At 49.1% G+C, this 26,334-nt stretch overlaps 2 protein-coding genes across 2 annotated transcripts in view; one reads left to right on the top strand and one right to left on the bottom strand.

Moving 5' to 3' along the window:
* Positions 1–2,480: 2,480 nt before the first annotated feature.
* On the bottom strand, positions 2,481–5,376 carry CALHM3 (calcium homeostasis modulator 3; the record flags this gene model as incomplete). The annotated part of the gene is made up of 3 exons (XM_082310137.1): positions 2,481–2,942; positions 3,912–4,167; positions 5,090–5,376. 3 exons carry the CDS (start codon positions 5,374–5,376, stop codon positions 2,481–2,483), a joined length of 1,005 nt encoding a protein of 334 aa, XP_082166263.1.
* Positions 5,377–25,220: 19,844 nt separating this feature from the next.
* NEURL1 (neuralized E3 ubiquitin protein ligase 1) overlaps positions 25,221–26,334 on the top strand; it is a gene marked incomplete at both ends in the record, with an annotated part of 166,501 nt that continues 165,387 nt past the window's right edge. The window contains one exon of the mRNA XM_082308917.1: positions 25,221–25,305. Within this exon, the coding sequence (XP_082165043.1) occupies positions 25,221–25,305 (85 nt within the window). The remainder of the gene's footprint in view (positions 25,306–26,334) is intronic.

Here is a 26,334-nt window from a genome sequence, read left to right as displayed (position 1 = left end):
GAGAGCTGCTGAAGTTTGTGAAATACCCTCTCTGCTTGCACTTCCACAGGAGGGTACACATTCCTAGCAGAGCTGGTGGGAAGAGACCTCTGGAGATTGTCTGGTCCACCCCTCTTGCTCAAAACATGCTCAGAGACACGTCTAATAGGGTTGTGAATATCTCCATGGATGGAGGTGCCACAGTCTCTCTGCACAGCCTGTTCCCTCACCCTCAAAGTAAATAAGTGTTTTCTTCTGTTTAAATGGAATTCCCTGCATTTTGAGTTTGTGCCTGTTGCCTCTTGTCCCGTCATGGGGTGCCAGATACCATTTTCCACAATGGAGGAGTTCTCTGGCTTCAAAGGGGAACACAGCATGGGACTCAGGGAGGCTGGGAGGGATGAACACGTGTGGCCTTGTCCAACTGGAGCTATCCCATGACCAGACTGACCCTCCCAGAAGTGTGTGAGCCTTTGTAGACATGCAGAAGTCTATGGCAGCACCCTTAAATCCTCTGGTTTTCTCCCTCCTGATACAGATAACAAAGCTCTTCCTCTTCCCCTCTTTTGCATTTCGTATTTTGTGGCCACTCTGGGATGACTTAAAATCTGAGAACATGGAAAGCAGCATGCAAAGGGGAGCTGCGGACCTCTGCTCTGAGCTGGTTAGGAAAAGAGCCGATTTGACTAGGGCGGAGTGGTGAGTCCCAGCTGAGTCTCAGCCTGAGATTTGTGATGGCGTGTCTGATAAAAGTAAACCAGAGATGAAATCCAAAGTGCAGTGCTGATTTCAAAAGAGAGCTCAGAAGGTCCTTGGACCTAAAGACCTCCTGGTGGGAAGACCACGGTGTTGTTCGCAACGAGCACGGGCCACAGCTGGCTTTGTACCCTCTCTGAGCGCATCCATGGGAGCTCAGGGATTCAGCCAGAGCTGATTTTGTTATGCAAATAAGAAAAGCTCTGCAGTCCATCCCTCTGCACCCCGCAGCTCCTGGCTGGGCCTTGGCTGGCAGAGGGTGCCCACGGGTGGACCATGGAGTTATTTGGCCTCCCTGTGTTTTGCCAAGCATCTCCTCCTTCTCTGACCCCATGCACACAAACATCCTGGGGAGGAGGTCACCCACTTCCCAGCAGCTCGACAAGTTAATTTGGGGGATTAATAGGTGTTTTCAATTCGACTCCTCATTTTGGATTTAGTCACAAGGTGGTGTCAGGTTTCTTTGCCCCTTTCCCACCCTCTTCTTTCCTACTGGAAGCCCTGCTTGCCCCATCTATCCTTGTACAGCCAAGGAGACGTTTCTTCTTCACACCCCCCTCCTCACAGTCCCTCCACCTTGCACCCCTCACTCCCAGGGACAAAGTGGGCATCAGTGTGAGCCTCAGCCTGGAGGAATATATGTGTCTGTACTGGGTTAGTTTGCAGTAAGAGATTAATGCATCCAAGCAGCAATGCTGGACAGAAATATCAGTCAAACTGGCACCATGGTTGGCACCATCTACAACAGGGGCTGGAAAAAGGCAGGTTAAGAAAGTAATTAGCATTAGAGGCTCAGAGATAAGGTTACATTCAAACAGTTTTGAAACTAAGGATGGAAATGCCCAACTGGGTGATGCAAGGATGATCCTCTGGATAGATTGGTTTGTACTAAAATCTAGCAGAGGAGTGTTTAAAATCTGTGTTCAGACTTCTCAGGCAGAGTCAGTGTGTCCTTTCCATGGCCCGATGCTGGTGCTTAGAGCAGCCACCTGAACCCCAGCACAGTCCTGTGGCTCTGGATATGGTAAGCAAAGCCTCCATCTGCTTTTCCTTCTGCAAATCCAACCCAATCTAGGGACACTTATCCAGAGGTATCTTCAATTAAATTTATGCTGCTCCATGAATTACAGTGCGTTGCCATATTTTGTTTTGAAAATGCATGGAAGTATTGACGGGCTGTTAGAGGGAGGCTGAACGGTTTGGCAGCTGGGCCGGGGGCAGCCAGAGCTCTCAGCAGATGGGAAGATGTAGGAGGTGGTTTTGCCTTTTTGACTAAACATGTTGGTGTGGTACTAAAAGAGTTGCCAATGAAATCATTTCAGTGTCAGCACTGCTAACTCTCTGAACCAGGTTTCACTGAAACGGGCAGGAGCGCCTCACACCTCTGTGAAGCTGCCGCTCCGGTTGGTTTGCATACGCAGCCAGGTGTTGCTGCCTTGGTTAAATCCTTCCTCGAGCCAGAAGGGTTTTATCACAGCTGTAAGGAGCTGCAAACTCTTTAATATGACAAAAGTGCTATGCAGAGCCCTTGGTTGAGAAATGTCATTAACAGTGACTGAGTCTGGGACCTTTGGCTCTTCAGAGCTAGTTTATTTTGAAAGTTTTGCTAGGCACGCCCTGGAGCGGAACCTTTGGGGTTGGAGTTTTGGAGGAAGATGTGAGCATTGCTGTCATCTACCCGCTGGTCCTTGCTTTGTGCAAAGGTATGGCAGTGCCCCTTCAGGGTCTGCAGGACAAAGCCCCCTTTACACATCGGTGTGCTGGGGGAATTTGGACCGGGTACCGGGGCTATCTGCCCAGGGCGGAGGGGATCTCTCTCGCCCCAGGAGATGCCTCTGGGTCACCTGGCTGACATCCAGGGGGGGTTTCTCATAGTACCACATTTTCAGAAGTTTATTCACCTGGTCCTGATGTCTTATGCCCCGGAGAAGATCTTCCTCTCTTTCAACCCCCTCTTCCTCCTGAGGCAAGCTGAAGCTGTGCAGTTTGATCTCTTGCCGCATGCTTTCAAAGAAGTGGAGGATGCATTTGTGAGCAAAGAGCCGGCTGTGCTCACAGCAGGTTTCCTCAAAAATCTTTTGCTCGATGTCAATGTAGTTGCTCCAGTGACGTGCCTGCAGGAGGGTGGCCTGGTTGAAGCAAGGTCTGAGCCAGCGGGCAAGGAAAGCTGCTGTGATAAAGAGCAACAAAATGCTCCAGCCGAGTGCCTGGGTGATAAGAAATAAGCAGTGGAACAGGAGCAAGACAAGCACAAGGACAGGCATGAGCTGTTTGCCTGTATTACCAAGACAGGGAATTTGTGTGGCTGGAGGGGGGATGTGGCATATCTGGACTGCCATCCTTGATCTGTCCCTGAAGTCCCGCACCCCCAAACTGCACTTAGAGGGTCAGTGTAATCTCCTCCCAGTGAATATAGGACATTTACCTGTGCATCGATAGTTCAGTAAGATAACTGTTTGCAAAGTCATCCTGGAGCAACCAGGCATTTGCTTTGAGCAAGGCAGTGTCCCAGGGGAAGGGGACTTCAGTGCTCTCCTTTGGCGCTCGCTTATCTCCAGTGAGATCTTTGTCTGCCACCTACACTGGCTCCAGGGCCCAGGAGTCCGGGCAGCAGGGTGAAGACAGCCCAGACTACAGGCGGCTCCCTTTCATAAGAAGGAAGGGCTTGCTTTCAATGTCCTCCCACCGGTCCTCATCCCTGACCTGGCACTCCTGTACCAAGAGCAGGGGCCGGCCAGGGCTCCACTCCCCATCGTGTCCTGTTCTCCTATGGTTCCTCAGCAAGCTGCTTTCGTCTGTCTCAGCTTGCACTCTCCTTAACACAACGGGTCCTATCTGTGACGTTAGTAGTTAGAAAGGTCTTCTGACACTGGGCAGGGCCTTAGGAGACACCTATATTCCTTGCAACCTGCTTTTTATTATCTAGGTTTAGAAGTTGCTGGTTCTTCTAGAAACAAAGTTCTGTTAATTAAACCATCCTTTATTTTCTTCCTTTTCCCTACCTAAGTGACGCTGGAGATTATCACTGAGGGTGGCAACATTTGGGGGCATAAAGAAGCAGTCTTGCTCCCAGCCTGACCGTGGTGAAGCAATGACAAATCAAAGAAGAGCAGGAGCAGAGGACACATGCCCTGGGCACCTCACCGACACGGGGCGCTCTGCCGGCAGTGACCTACCTGGGACCAGCAGCGCAGGTACCGGGACACTGCCTTGCGGGACGTGTTGTTCCTCATGAGCTCGTCCTCCTTGCAGGGCACCTTGGCCAGCAGCTGCTGCACCTGCTCCAGGCTGGCGTTGGCGAAGCCCACAAACTTCTTGGGATCCACGGAGCTGCTGAAAGCGCAGATTAGGCATTTGCCATCCAGGAGGGTGACTACAATCCAGATGACAGGGGCAAGCGTGGCTCTCTGCATGATGGAGGAACACATGTACCTGGGGCAGGAGAGAGAGAAGTGAGTGGGCAAATGCTGGGAGGTTTCTCCTCATCCAGAGCCATGATGGATGCAGGCTGCCCTGTGCCAAGCAGCCCTCCCGGAGCCAGGGAGCTGACTCCTGGGACTGTCCCCAGCATTGCTCCAGCTAATGCCTCTTCTGCTCTGGGATCTCCTTGTTGGTGCTGCCTCCCAGTAAAATCTGTGCCAGCGCTTGCAGTGCCCTGCGTGCTGTCTGCATTCAATGCAGTGCACGGTCCTCTCATTATGTGCTTGCCTCAACCGTATACTTATGTCTCCCATGCACAAATCCTTGTCAGCTCTCCCTTTTCTTCTTCATTCACTCTTTCCTTTCTCATCAGCTCAGTTTCTACCTGGAAAATCACTTTTCCCTGCAGCCTTTCTTGCCCCACTCTGTGCCAGCCTGTGCACTGGGTATAACTTTGTATGTAACAGATTGAATGTGATTCTCCCCTCCCTTCCACCAGTGTAAGTCAGTAAAAACTCTACTGAAGTGAGGGAAACCACAAGGCTGTCAATAAAGAATGACTGTGATGGAAATGCCACTCTTTCTGCACATTTAAGTGGAAATGCCTCATCTTTTTGCATGTGTAAGCCCCAGGAGAAACCCTGTGGGTGCACGACAGGGCAGGCAGCAACGCAGTTTCCCAGGGTGGCAGCATAAATCCAGATGTTGGTGTTGAGGCACTCCTGCCCTCCTTCGCTGGGATGGGATGAGGCTCTGCCTTCATTTCTGCTGTTGTAAATGCATTTACCATGCCCCTGCCCCTCCAGGCTCATGGGGGAAGGTCTCGGGAGCTGAGCTTAGAAGAAAATTAATTACTAGGAGGATCAAAGCTATGGAGGCGAGACAGCAAAGCAGGAGGTGAAAGGAGGAACACCACTCTCGGTGCAAACCCTACCTGATGACAGCTAGGTCCTTCTTTCTGTGCCCCTGTGGTCGCCTCCACTCCTCCAGCATCACCAGGGACTGTCTGTTGAGGATGAGGCCACAGAGGAAGAGGGCGACTGGGGGTACAAACATGATCCCCAAACCATATGCCATGTTGTACCAGGGCAGACAGGGGCAGCTGAAGTCAAAGCAGGTATACATCTTTACGCTAGCCAGGGCTAACAGCCCACAGATCCCATTCATTACAGACTCTGAGTTGGACTGGAAGTACTGGAAGATCATCCGGAAACGGTCCATCGTGTTCTTTTGGCTGGGGTGCTCCTCCTGGGAAATCCCTGGGCTTCCTGGCACGGCTCGTCTCCCTTTGCCCCTCTTCTGCTGCCGCAGGGCGGGGAACACAGCTCAGCCTGCAGTCGGTTGGGGCAGGAGGACTGGGATGGAAGAGAGCTGCTCTGGCAGGGGGAAAACCCTGTGCTGGGGTTTCTCCACTGGCACACAGCTTTCACAGGTCTGTCTCTCACCCAGTGCTTATATTCCGGGGCAGTTGGTAGCTTTTCTAGGTGAGCAGATGGATGCAGCCTCCGGCAGCTGTTTTTTCCACTCAGTTTTTCATTTTCAGGGCTGTCCCATGTGCCAGCCTGCGGCAGCCTCCGGTGATGCTGGGACCGTCCCTCCCGGAGATGCTAATTCTCAATGGAGAGCTGTCGGTGGATGCCTGTGAGCTGCCCTCTCTGCTGATGGAGCTGTTGAGTGATTCATTGGCCAGGAGAAACCAGGCCGAGTCAAATGAGCTCAGCTGCGTTACTGCTGCTGTCCCCTTTCTTTTTGGTGAAGCAGGTCCCCAGCCCTGAGTGGGGTGGGGGGGGGGCAGGGAGCACATGCCTGGCTCTGAGCATGCCACATCACCGCGAGCTCAGATTTCCCTATGAAAATGGGCTGAAAGGACCAACCCTTCAGTCAGGAGGCTGCGAGAATCGACAGCTTTCAAAGCCTGGCATGGCACTTTGGGGCAAAAGCTGCTCTCGGCTACACGTCATACCTGTACTGTGACATTTGCACCATGCCTACATCCATGGCCAAGGCCCTTGCACTGGGGCTCCTTCTTGCTCCCTGTCAGAGAGCATGGTGCAATCAGAGCAGCTGGCTTATTTGTCCCATGGGACTGGGACATCATCTTCTGTCCATTTTAAATATTCCAGAGGCAATTCCTCTTTTCCTCTCAAAAGTTTATTTTACAGGTAAATACAGCTCATTGCCGCACAAGGAAGCTCATTTTTTTTCTGACGTATTCAAGATCATTTTCCTCTCCCCAGCTTTCATCTGAAAACATTTTCAGATTTCTTCTCAGCTCAGGTTTCCATAAGGGTTCAGGAAAGGAAAAAAAAAAAAAAAAAGCGTGTTACATTTACCTATTTTGTTAAAGAGAGGAACCATCTCCACTGCAGTACGCTTGCTGCCAGCACTGAGTTTTCTGCCCACACCGGCTCCCATTGCAGGGCTGTTTGCCTTGATGGGATCGCGCCGAAAGGGAGCAGCGGGGAGGGGTACCTATAGCTGCTCACAGGCACATACAGCGGCTGTGTGACACACGCTGACTCACAGGGCCACGATGTCATCTCCTCCGATCTAAACAGCAACTCGCACAATTACTTTAATGAAATACAATTGCACCGACCATAATATTTGTGTTCTCTTTTACCTGTGAGTGGAAATGACTGTTAATGTTCATCCATCAGCAATAAAAACCTGCAGCTAATCAGCTAATGTTTCCATTTTGCCATGATAGGACATCAGGACCCCTCCATTTTGCTGTTATAGGGCATCAGGATTTTTAGCCAGGGTGCAGCCTGTCTCAGTTCCCAGCTGCTTTAATGCTCGTTGGGTTTCTCATTTAACGGCTTGCATTTATGTGCTGACTCGGGTTCAGAAAGTCTTGTGCAGTCTCTGTAGAACAATTACTTTAGAGAAATCATTTTGCCTTTCCAGCTCTCCTGGGCAAAAACATAGTAAAGGCTAAATAGTTCCTCACAGCTTAGGAAAATAAGATCTAAAAAGAGTAGGAAGCATCCTCTGGACAGCACAAGCAACAAGGGAATTTTGCTTCTCCCAAATGCAATTGCCTGGCCTGGATGTTAGAGGTCTGTAAAGGGTGCCTCAGGGTAATTACTGCGCTCTGTTGTGATCTGGGATCTCACCAGTAACTCAGAGCTGAAGACACGGAGCTGTTGAATCATAGAAGAAAGGGAATATTCCTTAATTTGCAGCAAAAGACATCAGAAGCTTGCTGGGGAGAGATAGAAAGGACCCTTGAGGTAAGTAAATTGCTAGATGTGGGCAAACGTTCAAAATGATTCTCAAAACTAAGCACATTTGATTACTCAGTTCTTAGGGTGAAACAAAGAAGAAACAAGGACTAAAATCATCTGTCTCCTCTCCTCCAGCAAGGGGACCTGCCCCATGCCCCCAGGGGTGTAGTCACCCTTCCGAGCCTGCTGCGAGGCTGCCCGTGGCTCTCTGGGGCTGTTGGACAGGGGCACCGTCCTTGGAGGAAGGCAGCTGCTCCTTGGCAGCAAATCTCCAAAACTGCGCTGGAAGCTGTTGTTCCTCAGTGCATCTTTTGGATGTCCACCTTGGACTACCCTTTGCTTTTGCCTCAGCACTGCAGAACACGGGGGAGGGAGGGTGACACCCTTCCCCACTCCTTTATGGGAGTAAAATACCAGCCGTAGGCTTTTTGCCTTGGATGATGGAGAGGGTGGTGGGTACAGGTGCAGGAAACCCTCACCCTATAGGTGAGAGCCCTTTTGGTGCAGCACAGCCATCAGTCACTCTTGCTTTGGGGAAAAGGATGATTTCATCACCAAAATCTGAGTGGGTCATTTAAAACAGGACAAATTCAGCAGAACAGTATGGTCAGTTTTGTGCGTGAGCCTGTGATGCTGGAGCAGCACTGATGCTGTGCACACAGCATGCATGCCTTCGGGGTGCGTGCATATCCAGAGCAAGCCCTTGTACATATATTTAGGTGGGGAGAAGAGAGCCAGCAGCACAGGTCCAGTGTGTCTGGGGCTGCGCCCTCGGTCTGTGCCACCAGCTCCATACTCATTGTTGGGTTGATCCCCAAAGGATGGAGGCAGGAGCACCATGGCTGTGCCAGTAACCCTGCTTGCTCCTTGGCCTCCCCAAACCCCAGCAATGAGTGAGCTGCTGGGGGTATGAGTTGCTTTGTCACACTTTGGTCTCCCTTTTCTGTGCTGGGACTGGACCCTCTTTCCCTGAGGAATGCCGGTGTCCAGGAGCAGCCATTTCACCCGTCCCAAAGGTTGCTCTGCTGGAAACAGGCTATTTCCATGAGCACTTGTCTTGGCAGTGGGGAAGGGCCCCCAGGGCTCCGGCAGGAGCACTCCTGGCCCTTGGAGTGGGAGATGATGGGTTACCTCATTAGGAGCCATTTGCAGTTTTTTATAACTTTGACAAATTATTTAATTACCCGGATTGAATTTTTTCTGTCCTGAACATCTGCCTCAGGCAAAATATTTTTAGAAAACTGTTACATGGGTTGGTCAGCTGCTCCTGAGATGATGTAAGGGCACAAAATAAAAGGACTTATTTTCCCCTGTTAAAAATGGGGAAATTGATCTGCAAAGGCACAGCAACTCTGGCACCCGCCTCGAGGGCACAGTGGTGACTGTCCTGCTCCGAGTGGGTGCTGCAGTTGGGGTCCCCCCACCAGCACTGCAGGAGGCTGAGTTATCACCCCGCTCCTTTTTGTGCCTCTGTTGCTGGCCGTGGAGTTACCCTGGGACAAACTGGGGTGCAGAACTGGCCCAGCACATTCTCGGACTGCAGGAGACAGCTATGAAATTAATTTAGCTCTGAATGTCTCTTCCTCCCTAATTTCTTGGCTCGTTAATTGCCACACGGGGATGCCATCTCCACGTGGTATTTGGTTAAAATGAGCACTGTATGGCCACAAGGAGCAGGTACCGAACACCATGTGTTCCTTGCCTCAGTTTCCCTTTACGGGGTTAAGTGTGGATCCACATGGACCCCCACACCGGGTGCTGGGAGGATGAGTAAGTCACTGGTGAAATGCTGCATCCCTGTGGCATGAGAGCAGCTATGTTCTCCCAGGTCACCATGGGAGGACTGTGGTCCGGTCTCTGTTTTCAACACCTCTCAGCTGGTGAATTGGAAAACCCCTTCCACCTGGCCATGTTTATTCAGAGGACAAGGGTTAATGCTTTTTCAAGGCTTAGAGGAAATATGTCATCTTGTGCTTAAGTGAAGGCCGTTAACACCATAAATCACCTTTACTGGCAACAGTGCCTGCAGACCTGTATCTTGTTCCTCTGTAGTTCAGGTGGGCCTGTTGCTAACCCTTGGGCACACAGGTAGACAAGACACCCCTGAGAGCCTGTCTGTACTTGACCAGCAGATTGCAACTGAGCTTTATTTTCTGTTACCTTTTTCAGACAGTTTGGGGACCAGTCTCCCACTGGTATCTGAGGACAACAGAGCAGCATCATTGCCTTATTTCTCTGCAAAGCTGGCAGGGTATTTTACCCCTCACTGCCTGGAAATCTTTCAGCATCTTCAATTTATCACAGCAGAAGTCACCTTCCATTTCAACTGCCCATGAAGAAGGACATAGGCAGTATTTCCTCCCTCCAAACACTATGCAAACTCCTGATGGACACTAGCAGCAGAGACAAATTAAAGCACTGTTGGCTCCATGGGGCAGGGACCACCTGAATCTGAGTATTTTTGCACAGCTGAGTACTCTGCCCAGGCTAAGAAAATAATGAGTAATGACCATTAAGTGATTAATAAGATGCTAGCAAAAAATAAGGGCAGCATTGTGAAGTGTAGTTTGTCTTCACTAATAATGTTCTCTGGAGATGAGATACTCCTGTGTTTTGCCTTGTAACTTCATTAAAACACCAACATGCAGCTGACTGCCAGTGAGGAAATATATGGGTTAGTTATGTGTTGTTTTTCTTAAGAGTTCATTATATATTGCTCTCCTGGCCATTAGCACTTAGCTTTTTGGCTTATGTGGAAGCCCTGTTTCCTGATCTCTGCATTATTCCAACCTTGACCTAAATCACACCGTTTCTCACTGAGATAGAGCTTTTTGCAAGGCTATTTATCTGCTTGGCTTGGAGCTGATGCTGCAGCGAGATCATTTGAGATGGAGTCTCTTCTCATCTTGAGAGTGAATTAGGGAATAAGGTGGAGAATTAGGGAATCAGGCTGATCTCTTAATATCCCAGCTCAGTGATTTTCAGACTTTTTCTGATTTGCTAACAGTCGTTTATCTTCTAACAGAGATGCAGGCCCCAGATAGCAGATGTAAGGCTGCTGACATTTAACTAGCTTTTCTTGTTATTTTTCTCAGACTCTTAAAATTAAGCTCCAGCCCTGGGGAGTCCACACTTTACAGGCTGAAAACCACTGATAACAAACTTTTCTTGAGAGATCAGTTTGTCTTCAGTTTGCAGAGATGTCATAGAAACTATTTAGGTGTTTAAAAGGAAAGGGAGGTTGGGTGATGAAACACATCTCAGCGCTGTCACCCTGGGCCTCTGCAGCCATTGGGGTTTGGAGCTGACGCAGTCCTCGTCTGGTGTGACTACTCCAGGAAGCAGACCAAGTCCTTTGATAGCTGGATTCGTGGCTTTTAAGCTGAAATTTCTGTCTGTACTGTGTCGTCAATTCACCAAAGACACTCAGGTAAGTCACAGTGGAAAGCTGATTCTGCCACCTATTTTTTGCCACCATCCAGAGATGCTCTTGGTTAGCAGGTGCACGAGCACTTGACTTGCAGACGTTGGCTGCCAATGCTCAAATCCCATGCACGCGTTGGTTTACTGTCACTCTTCTCCTGGCTGTTATGTTGAAACAATGGTAAGATAATAAAATCTTGTTTCATATAACCATAGGGAATATGGCTTTATAAAATAACCTCCTGATTATGTTTCAGTATCTCACTACAAGTTGTTCGACGTTGAAGTCAGAACACGTCATACACAAAGTCAACTTTCTGTTGACTCTTACCAGCAATTCAGGCAGTAACCGTTTGGGGTACTAGGTAAGGACTCTTGAGTTTTCAAGATGTAATCCATAGCACAGATTTCTTAAAACACTCCTGTGGCTACAGATATGTTGTTATAACATGAATCTACCTGCACTGACTGTGATCGTGGTTGAATTTAGTACTTCTGGGATGCACAAACAATGATGTATGAGTTCCCTAGAAACAAACTGATGAATGTCACAGATCTTTTGTAAGGAGTAATTCTATATTTCTCTAATTTACGTGTCAGGAATGGAAGAAGTTTGTAAAGATAGAAAGAGAATTTTATTAGGAAATTCACAATTTTTTTCCTCAATAATTTTTTTTTTTTACTCAAGGCCTTAAGCAAAACTGACTGTGTTTTTTAGTCAGGCGTAGAGTCATGAAGAAGCATCCCGAGGTCACTGCTGTGCATTCTGGTGCAGTAGAGCAGGGGCTTTAAAAATGGGGAGGTAGGGCTGTTTGCACCCAGAGGGAATAGAGCTGGGGAGAGGGAAGGGATCACAGCAAAGCCTCTAAACGGTGTGGAAACACCTTTTCTTGGTGCAACATAAAGTGATGCACCAGTCTTAAATAGTGCATTTAAAAAGAGCAAGCTTGCGTCCTTGTGCTTAACTTGCAGAGGGACCCGTCACCACGGAGCGGTGCTGCGGCTCCTGCGCTCCTGCCTGCTCGCAGCCGCTTCTCCCTGCACTGCCGCACGCTGCAAGGCCTGTCTGTCCGTCCGTCCGTCTGTCCCATCATAGTCAGAGGCAAGAGGGAGTTTTTTCAGGAGTGCTGAGCATCCCTGGAAGCGGTGCTGGGCAGATCAGCACTGCCAGCCCTGCTGTGGTGTTGCTCAGTGATACACTTGTCAGACGTTCTGCGGTATCGCTGTAATGCTGGAGGTTGAAGCACAAGCACGGCTGTCATTCAGGATGCTTAGGCTCATCTCATGTATGTGTCTCAACTACAAATCCTTATTAAGTTTTAAGAGACATCAGGCATTTCCTGGGCTAAAAGTGTGGCAGAGCAATGTTAACTCTTTCTTACGCACTGCGAATAAACTGCAGAGGTTGGATTGGTAACTGGGAGTGAAGCAATCCCACTGGCGGGGCTGGGTGGTGGTAAGGGTCTGCTCCTCTGTGCTGTAACCCATGAAGCTGTTTCCCAAGAAAAGTCTCCACGTTCCTTGGTGCTGTGAGGTGGGAGATTCACTCTTCCAGTGCCCTGTGTAGTTATTTACTCTCATATACAGTTATGGTTAAAAACCCTGCCTCTGCGAGAGGAGGATGTGCATGCAGCGAGGCGTGATGTCTGCTTTGCAAAGGTGTAAACCATCACATACAGCAGTATTTAATCCAGTTGGGATTTGGGTTTGTCTCAGGTTTCCTTCAGGCCCAGTGCTGACTCCAGACTTGTCTCAGAGTGAGTCACAGAGAGAAAACTCAGCTCCTTGTGACATTTCTCTGCAGAGAAAAAAAAACAAAAAAACACAACAGTGGATCTTTCTCATCAGAAACCTTTAGTTACATCCTTTGACAGCCCCCTTTGCCAACCACCCTGGCCCCCAGCGGCGCAGTCATAGGGATGAAGCCTCAGCCGCTCCTCATCCCAGCAGACATGGCCCTGCATGGGTGGCAGCTGCAGCAGCTGCTGTCACCTGGGATGGAGCCCACGTGGGAAGGGCTGCGTGGCTCTGACATCTCTCTACCCCTAGCTGCTGCTGCTTTTCTGAAAGCCTTTTCTTCCAGATAAAAATCTATCTTGTCTTATGGACTCCTCTGGTTCAGAGTAGCTCAGGTGGAGAACAGCTATCTTTTTAGGCAGTTCGTTCAGGAGTAACGATGACAGGATTGTTTAGAAACAGTGAAGAAGGTGTTTTAATGATCCAGGCAAATATTAAAACTTTCTCTCCTAGCTCTTCTCCTTATCTGCTGCAAAGAAGGAGCTTTTCCAAGTATCTGGAGATCAGGTAATGGCTTAAATATTATGAAAGTTGTGAGAGCTTGTTACCCAGTGTATGCGTATACACACACTGCTGTGTGGTCATCAGTTCCTCTGCAGAGTAATAAGTGACTTCTGATCCTAAGTAAAATCCATGTTCTGATATAAAAATACCATTTCATTCACCTACTGATGCTAGGGCCACCTGGGCTAAAACACACATCCCTGAAACATTTAAAACTGGTGCTTCACAGTAGCTGCAATTCATCTTCCAGCAAAATGAGAGTTCTGTGTCGCAGGGTTGTCTTGTCATCTAGCTCTTGACTTTATCTGTCCCATCTTCTCACACCATTAATCTTCTTCTCTGTGTATATTTATGACATTTATATAGTACTGAGTGTCTCCAGAATGCTGTGAACACAAATGTGATATTACCCGATTGTGGCAATTCTTCACAAAACAAACTCTGTCCTCTCAGTCCTGGTCCTCAGTGCAGAGCACAAAATACCTTTGGAAGACAAGATTATGGACTGCAACTTACAACTTTACTGAATACTAACAATCATGGACTCAGCAGAAATGGTCTTTTAAGGCACATTGCAATTTTCCATATTCTCTGTCCCAAGCTAAATCCTTGTGGTCCCACAGGCAGTAATTACCTGCTGTGCCTTGTGTCCTGCGGAGGATAATCATCTTCTCGCTCTGCCTTTGGTAACATCCCATCTCTGTCTAACCACTCCTGCCTTTCCGAAGCAAATAGCTAGAATTACATCGTGTGGTATGATAGGATCCCGTGGCATCGTAATAGCCACCCCTCTGCTCTTTCAGGTTTTATCTGCAGTAACAGTGCTCTGGGTATGGGCCTTTTCCAAGAGCTCTGAATGCCCCTGAACTGTTCTGCATTAAACCTCCTGGGGAACTCAGTGTCTTGACTTTGGTACCACACGCAGCATTAAATGTGCTGTTGTAAATGAATCCCTGTCCCTTCATTAAGACCTTTCATAGGCAGACTCCCTTCTCCCCCTTCGCCTCTTCTCCTCCCTTCTCTATAATGGGAACATGCCCCTTTGGGCCATTTCTTGTCTTTAAATCTCATTAAATTTTCCCTTTTCTTTAGCTGATGGCAGTCCATCTCTGCAAAACACCATGCTGTAGTGACTCTGAGGGGCACTACAGAAAATATTTGAGGTCCATGTCAGAAACAACGATGCAGTGACAGTACAGGTGAGTGAGGAGGGTCAGGAGAAGTGATCCCTCCCCTGCTTGGTCGCAGCCACGGTCCCTCAGCAGTTAATGGCCGAGCAGGTTTCTTACAGCTAATTTCCCAGCCTTGAAGCAGCACCTTCAGCTCAGCCTGCTCAGTGCCTCTGCCCCGTTTCTGGTGTTCACCTCCACTTTCCCAGCCCTCTTCTTTTTGTCTGGCCTCCCCATATTCATTGCCAAGAATCACCCTTGCTCGTTAGGAGTAAATCATCTCTGTGTGATTGAAGCTGATTTTGGGGGGAAGCAAGCCAGCAAACAGTGGCCACAAAACAACCACAAACCGGCTTTGCTGCTGCTGGTTACAAGCAGCGCCCGGAGCTGACTTCACTCGGATGTTTGCTGGCTTCCAGCCACAGCTTTCCGACCTGAACAGCGGAGCAGAACGATTATGCCATATAAGTGCAAGGCAGGGATTGTATTTTGGGTTATTTCAGATTATCAAATTCTCAATCTCTGCATCTGGCATAATCATTGTTTTATTGCCTGTGTCCTCTTTTAGCTAGAAGTGCGCTCTGGAAGCAGACAGAAGCATTGCAAATCCAGCTCTTGCTATTGAATTCCTGCTCAAAATGAGGCTAGATTCCACCCTAAAGGGTTTTGACTACCGCAAAGATGGAGAGGGTGAAAATAAGAACTGTAAGAATTATATAAAAGCAAAAACCCTGCTTTGGCAATTGGCCTTAAATACTTAAGGCTGTAACTGGGGCCTTAACCTGTTCAATTTGTGGAAAAGAAGGTTGAATGATGGAACCACAATTCATAAGTACCTACTTTGCCTGCTGGATCAAACAGAACATCTAACCAGCTCCACTGACATGGAACTTGCAACTCAGCAAATTCAGACTGGAAAGGAGTTGCAAGTTTTTAACAGGCAGTCATTTAAATATTGCAAAAATTAGCCTAATAGTGCAGTAGCTTCTCCTTTACTTGTAATTTTAAAATTAAAGGGGAATTTGTTTTCTAAATGTCTGAGAGACCTGAAAATCTCACCATTAATTCATGGGCAGAGAAAAAAAAAATTCCTTTTGAATCCAGTAGGCAAAACTCATGCAGAGGCTTTTAGAAGAGATAATAATGTCAGGAATATGTTCGTCAGTAAATGAGAGCTGAAAATCTATATCTGTTCATGAAGTGAGTAATGATGGGTGATGCTCAGTTACTAGGCTCTAATGCTGCCTGCAGGATTTTAGCGACAGCATGAACAATACGAGTGGTGCAGTTCGAATCGGAGTATTTATTCAGACGGGAAGGCAGTGTTTAGTCCTTATGTTCCCATTTATCAGAACCCACTGACAGGATCTGATTTCATATTGTGATCTGTTGTCCAGACTGGAAATTTTGAGAAAAGAACAGATCTGTCAGCAAGATTATTCAAATAAGCCCTGTCGGGGACTTGTGTTCTCCTCTGTTCCTCCCTGATTTAGTTGTGCATTTCAAGATTACAGTTTTGAAATGCATGCTAGCTGTTCCTGGCTGTGAAGCCAAAATTAAGGCTGATATTTGCCTGTGGGGTTAGTCCTCACTGCTGGGATAGGACTGTACCCTTAGAAAAAGAAATAGTTGCACCTGTTTTGCTGAATTCAGCAGTCCCTGATATTCTCGTGGTGAGAAGTGCTTCCCATCATGAATGCACTACAAATTGTCTTTGAGAATCAATATGAGGCTTTACGATACTAAACCTGACATTTCTGAGTTTCTGGCTGGCTCCCAGCATTTGAGTTACAAAGCAAGGAAGAGAATCTGTGACTTCAGATGCTACCAGCAGGCTGCACATCCAGTGCCACCAGCAGGGCTCTGTAGACTGGGAAGAGAAGGTCATTGCTGCTGTTTCCAGGTCATCTTTTTGAGATTCAGCCAACTTCAGTGCAATCCGCTTGGGACTCCTCACAGGGGCCAGGAGGGAATTAATGAGCAGCCTGGTCAGCCTGTCTGGGGACCTCTGAAAGTGGTGTTCAGCTTCAGGATCTGCACAGGGGTTGGCCAACAGGGATGGGAGCTTGTCAGGAGGACAAGTACTGGATGCGTCTTTTTTCTACAACCAGTCTAAGGCTGAGTCTGATGTGAGAGGGCCGACTTGGTTGGCACTGCTTTTGTCATTCTGCATGGTGGTGTTGGGGGGCTGTTTGCTGTCTGGATGTTCTGCAGACTGTGGAAGACTGGGAAATCAAAAACCAGACTTTTCTTATTGCTTTAAGTTTATTTGGAGTTTGTAAACCTTGGAGGCTGTGAAGCTGCATTGCTGTCCTGGAACCAGATGGGGAAAGGTTTAGGGGTCTGGATAGGAATAGGATTAGGTCGGTCCATCACCATGCTAGTAGTGGGACCAGGGGCTGTCAGCTGCCCTTCCATGCATTGAAGGGGAAAAGGAGCTGGACCAAAAAGGTGTTAAAATATCACCAGTCCTCATGTGCAATATGGTTGGGAAACACTACTGTAAAATAACTCCACCTGTAGGTAAAACAACATGTAGAGTTAAGACATGCTTAATACCTTGACAGTTGACTACTGACTAGTATACCAAAGCTGTTGGGTGCCTTCCCTTTGGTAATCTAAACCACCATTTTAGGTATTGAGGACGTCAAACACATTTAGAGGTACAGACTAACAGCCCTTAACACACTTCCTCTTTCTCTAACTGACCACATTTAGTAAAAGTTTGTTTTTTCCCAATATTCCTTGAGGATGCTGACTTCTTAGCATGATGTAAACCTGGCTTGCAATGACCCAATTAGAAATCTGGGCACCTCCACTGTTAATTTGGGCAGTAAATTTAATTAAAAGCAAATATTTGGATGCAGAAATAGGATATGAGGTTGGCACTGGCATCTGTCATCAAAGTCTTGATTCGTTCCTGCTTTAACAGAAACCCATTTAGATCTGCAAAGAATGTAGGATCTTCTTTAGAAGGCAAATATCCCTCAGACTCTATGTTCTGCCCCAGTGGTCTGCCTGCCACCTCAGTAGAAATATCCACCATCTTGACAGAGATGTGAAAGCGCGACTGAAGGGAAGGCCCATTGTCCAAGAAAATATTTCAAGGAGAAATTACCCAAAAGTAAAGTGAATGGGAGCAAAAACCCCTGCAACACTGGTCAATCTATGGAGCTGGTAAATTCACTGTAATGTGCTAGGGAGGAATCTCTGGCTCATATTGCTGGAAGCAGGGGTTCAGGCTGGCTGACAGACAGTGGAACTCTGAAGAGAAGATCAAAGGCTTGACTATTAGCTGTGCTAAATTCCTGTTAGATTTCTCCTGTAGATCAAAGAACCCTTTAAATAGGGAGGAGCTGATTCCCTTGGAAATATCCTTTGCTCAGTATTGGCCTTTCATGTAAGCCCCAGCTTACTGGTGAGATTTGGGCCTCTGGGATATGGCACAAATGTGCCCCTTGAAGCTTTCTGCTGTGGAAGGAAGCAGCCTTGGGGCTGCTCTAACATACGCTTGGGGCTCAGCAGGCCCCACCGAGTTCCCCCGTGTGGGGAGTACAATAGGCTTGAATTAAAAAGGACTTAAACCCTCCTCACCTAAGTATTGCAAGAGTATAACTAATATTTGCATGCCAGAGCTCAACAAATATGACCAGTATGTGTGGGAGAAATTCTTATTTTCTAACCACTCTATTTATTCTCCCCTGTTAATAATTGTCTTCATATTATTGACTTTGAGAGTAGTTCATAATGAACCCATACGTAGCACTTTGCAAAATGGCTGCTAAAAAATGTAAAAGCTCTCCAGTTTCTGCTTGTCAGTATAGGGGTCAGACCCTTACTATGATCTCTGTTGCATAAACACACTGACTTTGTTCATTAAAATGGAACTTCCCAAAGGAATCAATTATCCAAAGGAAGTGATTCTCTTACTTTTGCTCTTTTTCTTGCTCTTCATATAGTGCAGTTATTGGGTTTGTATGTATTTCACAGAAGCAGCTTCAGAGACAATATAGCAACCAAGTGAAAGAAATGGAAAGTCAAAAGGTGATAATATAAAGGCATGTCTACAGCTGAATCTGGTTCTGGAAAACCTGTGAGAGGGCAAGACTCCTTCATCTGGCAGGTAAAGACACTACATGATGCAAGGCTTGGAAGTTCGAGTTAGCAAACTTAGAGTGGGACAGTACGCACACATTTTTAACTGTAAGGTCAATTGTTGTTGCATTAAGTTCTCTTGAGTATGAGATCTCTGCTATTGCATGGTGCTTTCAAGTCGGGGTGCACATCTTCCTAAAAATGCTGCTGTGGATGAGCCTGCGGTGGCAGAAATCATGGGGTGGAATTTTGTGCCCCCTGTTGCACCAGAGCGAGATGCTGTTGGGATGTTGGATATCGTGGTCAACAGCGGTCTCTGCACAGCCACACTGACTGCTGGGGAAGGCTTGCAGGGCACTGCAGCAGAGGAGTTTGTTAATTTTTAAGGCAGATAAATGAAATGGCTTTGCTTGCTTTTATGGAAAGTGTCTTCTGAACAGGGGGGCAGCACGGAAGAGCTGCCCTCCATGAAGTTGCTTGATGGAAAATTTAATAAGTGGTTGATACAGGGGAAGAGATCTCAACCTAGCAGCTGCAGAGTACGAGAGGGAGGAATGTAGGAGGACTGGAGGAATAAGAAACTCTAAGAAAAGTCCATGCAGTCTCTCTATGCCTTTCTCCCTCTTCTGAAAGCTTTCCCTTTCTGGCAAATGTGAAATAAAATGTTGACTTTGAACAACCGATGGGAATGAGAGCGAAGCAGGGCTTTGCCAGAGCTTGTGGGACAAGAAAGAGTATGAATTGCATAGTGTGGGGTGCAGGGTTGGGAATAGGCCAGAGATTCAGGGTATATGAGTGGGCTGGATGAAGTGTGTATGTGGGCATGGGCTAGTCTCTACAGAGGAGGAGAAGGGGGCATAGTGACAGGCTGATGGATGCTGGCAGTCAGGGTTAACTAAAGACAGGAGTCAACCCTGTTGTCCTGCAGGATGGAGCTGAGGCTCTGAAAAGCTTAGAAAAGTAAATCTAGTAGCTTGATGCCATCAGGAAGAAGAACCTGCTGGGCTGCACAAGCATCAATTTTCCCAGCAGCCTCCAGGATGGATGTCTGTGTATATATGAGGCACCAGTGTGTCATGTAAGTGCTACTGCAGTTCTGCCTTGAAGGTCAGGCAGCAGCTTCTGCTCTCATGCAGATCCTGTGCTGATGAATGGGAGAACTGCTAATGTAAAGGTCAGAAAATAAACAAGAATTAATCTGAAGCATCAAGCTGGCTGTACAAAACATGTTTTCCCAGTCTGCACACTGTAGAGCCAGTGTATCATGAAAGATGGACATTTCTTTCCCATCCCACTCACAGAAAATAAGTATCTACATTTCTTACAAAAGAGGTGACCTAGGATTTATCTTTCTAAGGGAAGAAGCACCAAATTGGATGATCACCTGTCATGATGACTTTTTGTTGCCTGCTGTCTGAGATTAAGCATTTTATAAATGTTGATGAGGCTTTACATCTACAGATCTCTTCCCCCTCTTCACTTTAAGCTAATATTTCTAGAAGTATCTTTGCAGCATGTGCTGGCTGCTGCTGTGAAATCTATTGTCCTGTTAGACACAGAATCCCACAGGCAAGAAGTTGTTCATCTATGACTGAGAGCAGACTCTTCTCATCCTGTCCTATTTTAATTCATAATGCTCAATATTCTTCTGTCCCATCTGAGTCTTACATCCAGCTCCGCATTGGTTTCAGAGGTGACAGCAATGGGGGCAAACCTTCCTGATGTAGCGGCTGCAGGGCATTTCGTTTTGGGGTGGTGCATGCCACATCAAGAATGCCATTGGCCAACTGTCATTCAGGCAATTAAAAATACATAAATTAGGAGATTAGCCCAACAATTCGGTGCAGTGAATATCTCACAAATGATCTTTTCTCCCTGCAGCATGCAGATCTGTACATTTCACGGATAGGTGTGGCTTTTTCTTCCACATCTGTTGATGTGGCAATTAAATGCCAGGCATTTAATTACAGAAAATCAAAAAACAGCTGATTTCTTTTGCAGATCCTTCTTCAATATAAAGGCAAAGAATTAGATTAATGCGTGTGTGAAATCAGCAGGGCCCAGTGGATCAAACCTTGCTCTGGAAGGGATGTATGGCATATCCCCATCCTCAGCCCCTTTGCTGCTTTAAGTGCCACGTATGCCAAATCAGCTTGTTGCCTCTGTTTCTCCATCTGGAGATGGAGGAAAACAGGAAGACTGAGGAAGGCATTCAACCCTTTGGATTATTGCTAAGATTAACATTTCCAATGTGTGTAAAAGGTGGTCAAGCCATTGTATGTCCGATTTCTTAGCACCCCCACTCACATGCATGCCAGTGAGTGGTCCAGGCTGCTGGACCCCATGAATTTCAAAGCCAAAAGGACCTGGGCAGCGTCCACTCACTGCTCTGTGTTTTATTCTGTGACACTCATTCCCTGGGTCACGCCTCCTACTCTGAACATCCTCTGAGGGTGTAAATTCTGACATGTGCTTGCCCAAGTCTCTGGCAATGGTGCCTCAGGCTTCGTGTGTACTCTTGTTCTTGTGGTTCTTCATAATTATACCTTGTTTGTGGTTGCCTCGTTTCTTGTATAACCCCTTGAGGGATGATGTGCCTAGAAGGCACAAATGCAGACTTTGCAAAGGGAATTTTTAACTACATTTACTTCATTGCTGCATAGGGCTTCAGAGTTAGAGATCTTTGCAAAATACCCGGAATCCTTAGGTGCAAATGCGCTCATCTGATCTTGCTCCCTTCACAGTCTGAAAGCATCCCCATGTACTAAACCTAGCAGTCTGTCCGGCCATCTCTCTCCAGCACACTCTTTTTGCATGTAGATGCCACCCTCCAGCCATCTCACAAATCCTCCTCCACATCCCGTCTCTCTCCTCTTTCACATATGCCTGAGCTGAACAGCTGGAGCTCATCCTTGCACCCAGCTTTCCGGTAGAGAATTCATGGGTGGTGTCGGGACTTAAGGCAGTAGATGTTGTTCCATGAGCAGATGTGACTGTGCAGCGCCTTTCTCCTTGTTCATAATGATAATCGTGATGTTAGCACCTTTCCTGGAGCTGATGCTCATTTCAGATGAAGTTCATGGACTGACTGCATTGTCTCCATCAGCTTCTAAGCACAAGTTACAAATTGGTCGTCAGCTGCCCATGCATGAATACAGAAGGTGGAGAGGAATTATAATTCAGTGCAAACTCACCCTGCTCTGTCACACAGCATGTTCCCTCTACCAGACCCCCCCTACCTGACAGGATTGATACCAAGATATTGCATGTCCCTAATTAGCCAATTCAATTGATATCACTAGTACTAAGAAACACAGAACGCCCTGACTTACTGGCATGAAAACCCTGCAGTTTTGGCAAGCTGTTTCAGGGCTCCTTGTTGCTACAGCACAGGAAAAAGGCAAAAACCCAGAATCAGTGTGATCCTGTTTTGTCTATCAAGGGCCCCTGTGATCACAGAGCATATTTCTCACCCTGCTCAACATTTGCTGCGGAAAGAGCTGAAATAAGTTGGCAAGGGCAGCAAGCAGCCCCTCCTTCTCACTCCTTCTCCAACCAGTGTCAGGAGCAAATTCAAAGACTCTTTGATAAAGTGAACCAAGGTACGATCACAGCAACACCCCGGTGCTGTTTTGCATTCCTCCCCACGGTGTTAACTGCAGGCTGCGGTGTCACGCAAAGCAAAGCCCATCCCTCACAGAAGCTGAATATGTTGCTAAGGTAGATCTATACGGCTTCCTCCTTTCACTGATGTAACTATGCCTTACCTTGGTTCTCCAGGGTGAAAAGGGAGCTGGTTGAGCACATAATCTATCATCAGCCATGTGGGGTGTAGTTTAATATTCACAGTATGGTACTAAGATTAAATTGGTACCTGGTGTCTAAAACTCAGAGTGGATTTGGTGGAAGCAGAAAGCACTTGGTTCTTCTGGGAGCGGGTCTACCGTGTGGTGAGCTATCACACAAGGCATAGTTAGCAGTGTGCATGATGCACACGTGAGTGCCTGCAATTTAATGGATGACTGCACGGAAATGTTCCCTGTGCTATTATATGGATGTCTCCTATGCCTCCAGTCCAAAACTCTGGTACCTTTCCTTTTTCAAGATCTCTTTTATACAATGGGAAGATGTCCCTTTCCATTATAATTTGCCTTATGCTGACACCTCTTTCTGCCACATAAAACATGAAGCTTCCCAGAAAAGTGACAGTCCTTACTCAAGACCTCTTACAATTCAAGGACAGGCACAGAGAGAGATTAGAGAAAAGGAACTGAGAAAGAACAGGGATTTTTTTTGTTGGTTGCAGACAATTAGGTTCAGCAGGATGGAAGGTACTGTATGATGAGGAGCTGGAGTTGCCTGTCTAAGGGCCATTCCAGTCCCGTGTTTCTTCGTGGGCTCACTGTAATGAGCTGGCTGGAAATACAATGTTCACAAAGGATATAAAGAAAGATGTGACTCAGTCTCACTTAATCTCTGTCCCACCTCTGCTCACGAGCTTTCTGCCTGTGGAGGCAGCTGGTGGACTTAGCATGGGGCCAGAGCAGGACTCGATATACTGGCAGCACCGAACATTGAGCGGCTTTTGTTTGAGCAGGAGTTCAAGTCCCACACGACCATGGCAGCACTCTGACTGGCACGGTCATCCCTTTCCGCTTCTGAGAGAATGAGAAAGGATGCAAAACCATGGTTTTGCAATCTAAGGCTGGGCAGGACAGTAATTATTCCTCAGCCTGGCCTCCTGCATCACACGCACCAAAAGAAATCCTCATCTTGATTTCAGCATCAGATTTTGGTTGAGATTTTAAATGTTTCTTATCAAGTTGTATTATTTAACCTCAGAAGGCTTCCTCTTCTCCTCTGAAAGTTGTGTACTTGAACGGTTTCAGAGAACAGTGGATCTTTTGGCTCTCTGCCTGGGGAAATCATGGCAGTAACTGTTTTCAAGCTGAAAATGTTCATGTGTGGTCCCTGACCAGGAAGGGCTTTTCTTATATTTACTGGGGGGGGGGGAAGGTGGGTGGAGAGATGGACAAAATCACCTTTTGGAAGGAAGCTGAACATTAAATTTTTGTTCAACAGAAGGAAGGAAAAAGACATTTTAGAGCCCTGACATAGCTGAACTGAAGCTGCCCCCAGCCTTCAGCATTCGCTGAAGCTCCAGATGAAGCTTGCAAATGTGTGTGTCTCCAGAACCTACAGCCCTCTTCAAAGAAAAAGGTAATGTAAATATGCAATAGACCAGCATCGGCTGTGGATTTATTTTAATGTGGTACCAACAGGACTCCTCCAGGTCCTGGGTTGTGCTCATCACAGCAGAAATCCCTGTATGGCTGAGGTGCTGCTGGGGTGAGGAGAAGGGGAACCTCACCACCCTGTATGGTCCTGGCTGCTTTCGTGGAGCAACTCACTGGCCTGGATGGCTCCAGAGTGGGCAGGGCGGAGAGGAGCCCCACTTCTGGTGGTGGACAGGCATGGTATTAACACAGGACCTTCTTTCTCATGGCAAGGGAGAGGGCCACGTGGGCATGGCTTGTGCAGGTACGAGTGAGTTTGTGTCTGCAGCACGGGTGCTCATGAATACGCAGCTGTGCAGAGGCTCATCTCTGCACAGAGAGCTCCAGCCATGCAGGGCGGTCCCAGTTCATGTGGGATGTGTTTATACTGCAGCAGCTTTCAGAAGCCACACGTGCAGGCAGTGCCCCGTGCCAGCACTTCACCAGTATAAGCTCCTGACCCTTCACAGGAGACCTGCCAGTGAAGCGTTTCCCTTCACCCCATTTCTACCCTACCCCACTTCCCTGAGCTTGGCTGGAGCTCCTCACTGCTTCGAGCCACTGGGGCGACTAACGTGGTGGGTGCAGGCACCCACCCACCTTGCTGGGTAGGTTGGGGACCAGTAAGGGACCTTCTTGCCCCTCTGACTATCTGCCTTCTTGTCCACCTGCCCCAGGGCTGGAGAAGGAGCTGCTTGCCCATCTGCTTTGTCTTCCACCGAGTGCTGCTCTGACATATTTGCATCCATGAGAATCCTAATTGCTTTAGGACAATCGCATCCCAGCACAGCACGTCTGCTTGGGTGGATGTTCCTGCATGATGCAGCTTCTTTCAGGGGGCTGGGTTCTGGGGTCAGCCGAAAATTTCCTTGCTGGGAGGGCGCTGGGCTGGCCCTGGGGAAGCAGCTTTAGGGCCAGCAGGTGTGAGGGAGGTCAAGCCTAGCATCCTCCCGGGGAGCTGGAGGTTTGCCGCTCCACGAGGTGCTTTCCTCCTGGGCTGGGGAGGGCAGTAACGTCCCTGACCCCGCGGCTGCCCCCCGGGGTGTGGGTCCCGGGCACCCCTGTGGTTTGAGGGGAAGCCGGAGCCGCACGCCGCTCTGGGGGAAGGCCGGCCGCGTTGGCTGCCGAGACCCCGGGGAGCCGGGACGGGGCCCCGGTCCGTGTGCCCGGCACCGGGCCGGCGGGGTCGGGAGGGGGTCCCGCGTTCCCCCACCTGTCGCGCCAGCGGTGGCACATCTGGGCGGCGCGCGGCGGCGCCCCCCCCCCCCCCCCCCGGGCGGAACAGCTGTCTCCATGGCGACGGGGCGCGGCGGGGGGGCCGCGGTGCCGCCGCCCCGCCCCGCCGTACCGAGCCGCGGCGGAGCCGAGCGGAGCCGGCGCGGCCCCGCGGAGGGCGACGGCGCCGCGGGGGCATGGGGCCCGGCGGGCGGCGGGCAGGAGCGGGGCTCTCGGCGTCGGAGTGAGCGCGGGAGAGGCCGGCGGAGCGCTGCCCCCCGCCGCTGCCGCCGCCACAGCCCCCGGGGAGAGACCTTGCGCGGTGCCGCCCGGCCCGGCCCGGCTCGGATGCCGCCATGGGGAGCCGCTTCTCCAGCATCCCCGCGCTGCCCCGCGGCGGCCAGGGCCGCCTGCACCGCGCCCGCCACCACCACCTCAAAGGTACGGCTCGGCCGGCACCCCCACCGGGACGGGCACCCCGAGCACCCCCGGCACCCCGAGCATCCCCGGCAGGACGGGCACCCGCGGTACCCCGGGGCACCCGAAGCACCCACGCAGCCCGGATCGGGTTGGGTGCCCTGGGCACCCCGAGGTGGGATGGGCACCCAGGCAGGACACAAACCCTGGGCACCCCAGAGACCCCAAATTGGGATGAGATCCCTAGGTGCTCATAGCACCCTGAGCCAGCCCAGGCTGGACAGGCATCCCGGGCACCTTGGGACAGGCTGGGCTCGCTGGGCACTCCGGGCGGGTTGGGGTCCCTGAGCACCCCAGGCACCTCGGGACGGTCTGGGCTCCCTGGGCACCCCGGGGTGGGATGGCCCCAAGCCTGGCACCCCATGCCTTCTGGCGGCATGGGCCCCCCTGCCCTGCTCCCAGCCCTGCCGCTTCTTCCCTGGCAGTGCCCCATGGGTGCCTGGTCGGTGCAGAGGTCTCCCCGGGCAGTGGCACCCTGGACAAGGGACAACATGTTGAAGGAGATGGACCACCAAAGAGTCCCCAGGTGTTTCTTGGTGAATGAAAGCTTTGCTTTGGTGTCTTTTCTGGGTGCTCCAGGAATGTGTCTGTGTGCGGGGGACTGTCAGTCCTGTTTGGATGAGGGCAGTGGGTAGTTGGGGCTCCTTGTCCAGCTTATGTGGTTATTCAGTTCCTTGTAAGGATGAAATCCTTTTCTGAAATCCTGGGGCACTGTCGGGACGAAATGGGATGGGGATGACTTCTGTAAGGCGAGCAGGAGTGACTGCCCAAGGTCTCCTCTGTCCCTGCCTTTTTTTGCCCCATTTTGCTGGAAGCTGGGAGGGTGATAGAAAATAACCCATCATTCTTGAAAGGGCTTTCTGTGGGCAGCAGTACACACTGTATGTGTTCAGTGCTATCTGAGTACCTCTTCACTAAGCTCATTTTCACAGCCAAAGGCACTGAATGATGGGGGTAGAGGATGTCAGACATCTCTCTGTAAGCAAGGAATGA

The sequence above is a fragment of the Platalea leucorodia genome (assembly GCF_965183815.1).
Source record: "Platalea leucorodia genome assembly, chromosome: 4".
Classification (NCBI taxonomy): domain Eukaryota; kingdom Metazoa; phylum Chordata; class Aves; order Pelecaniformes; family Threskiornithidae; genus Platalea; species Platalea leucorodia.
This window is presented reverse-complemented; position numbering and strand designations above follow the sequence as displayed.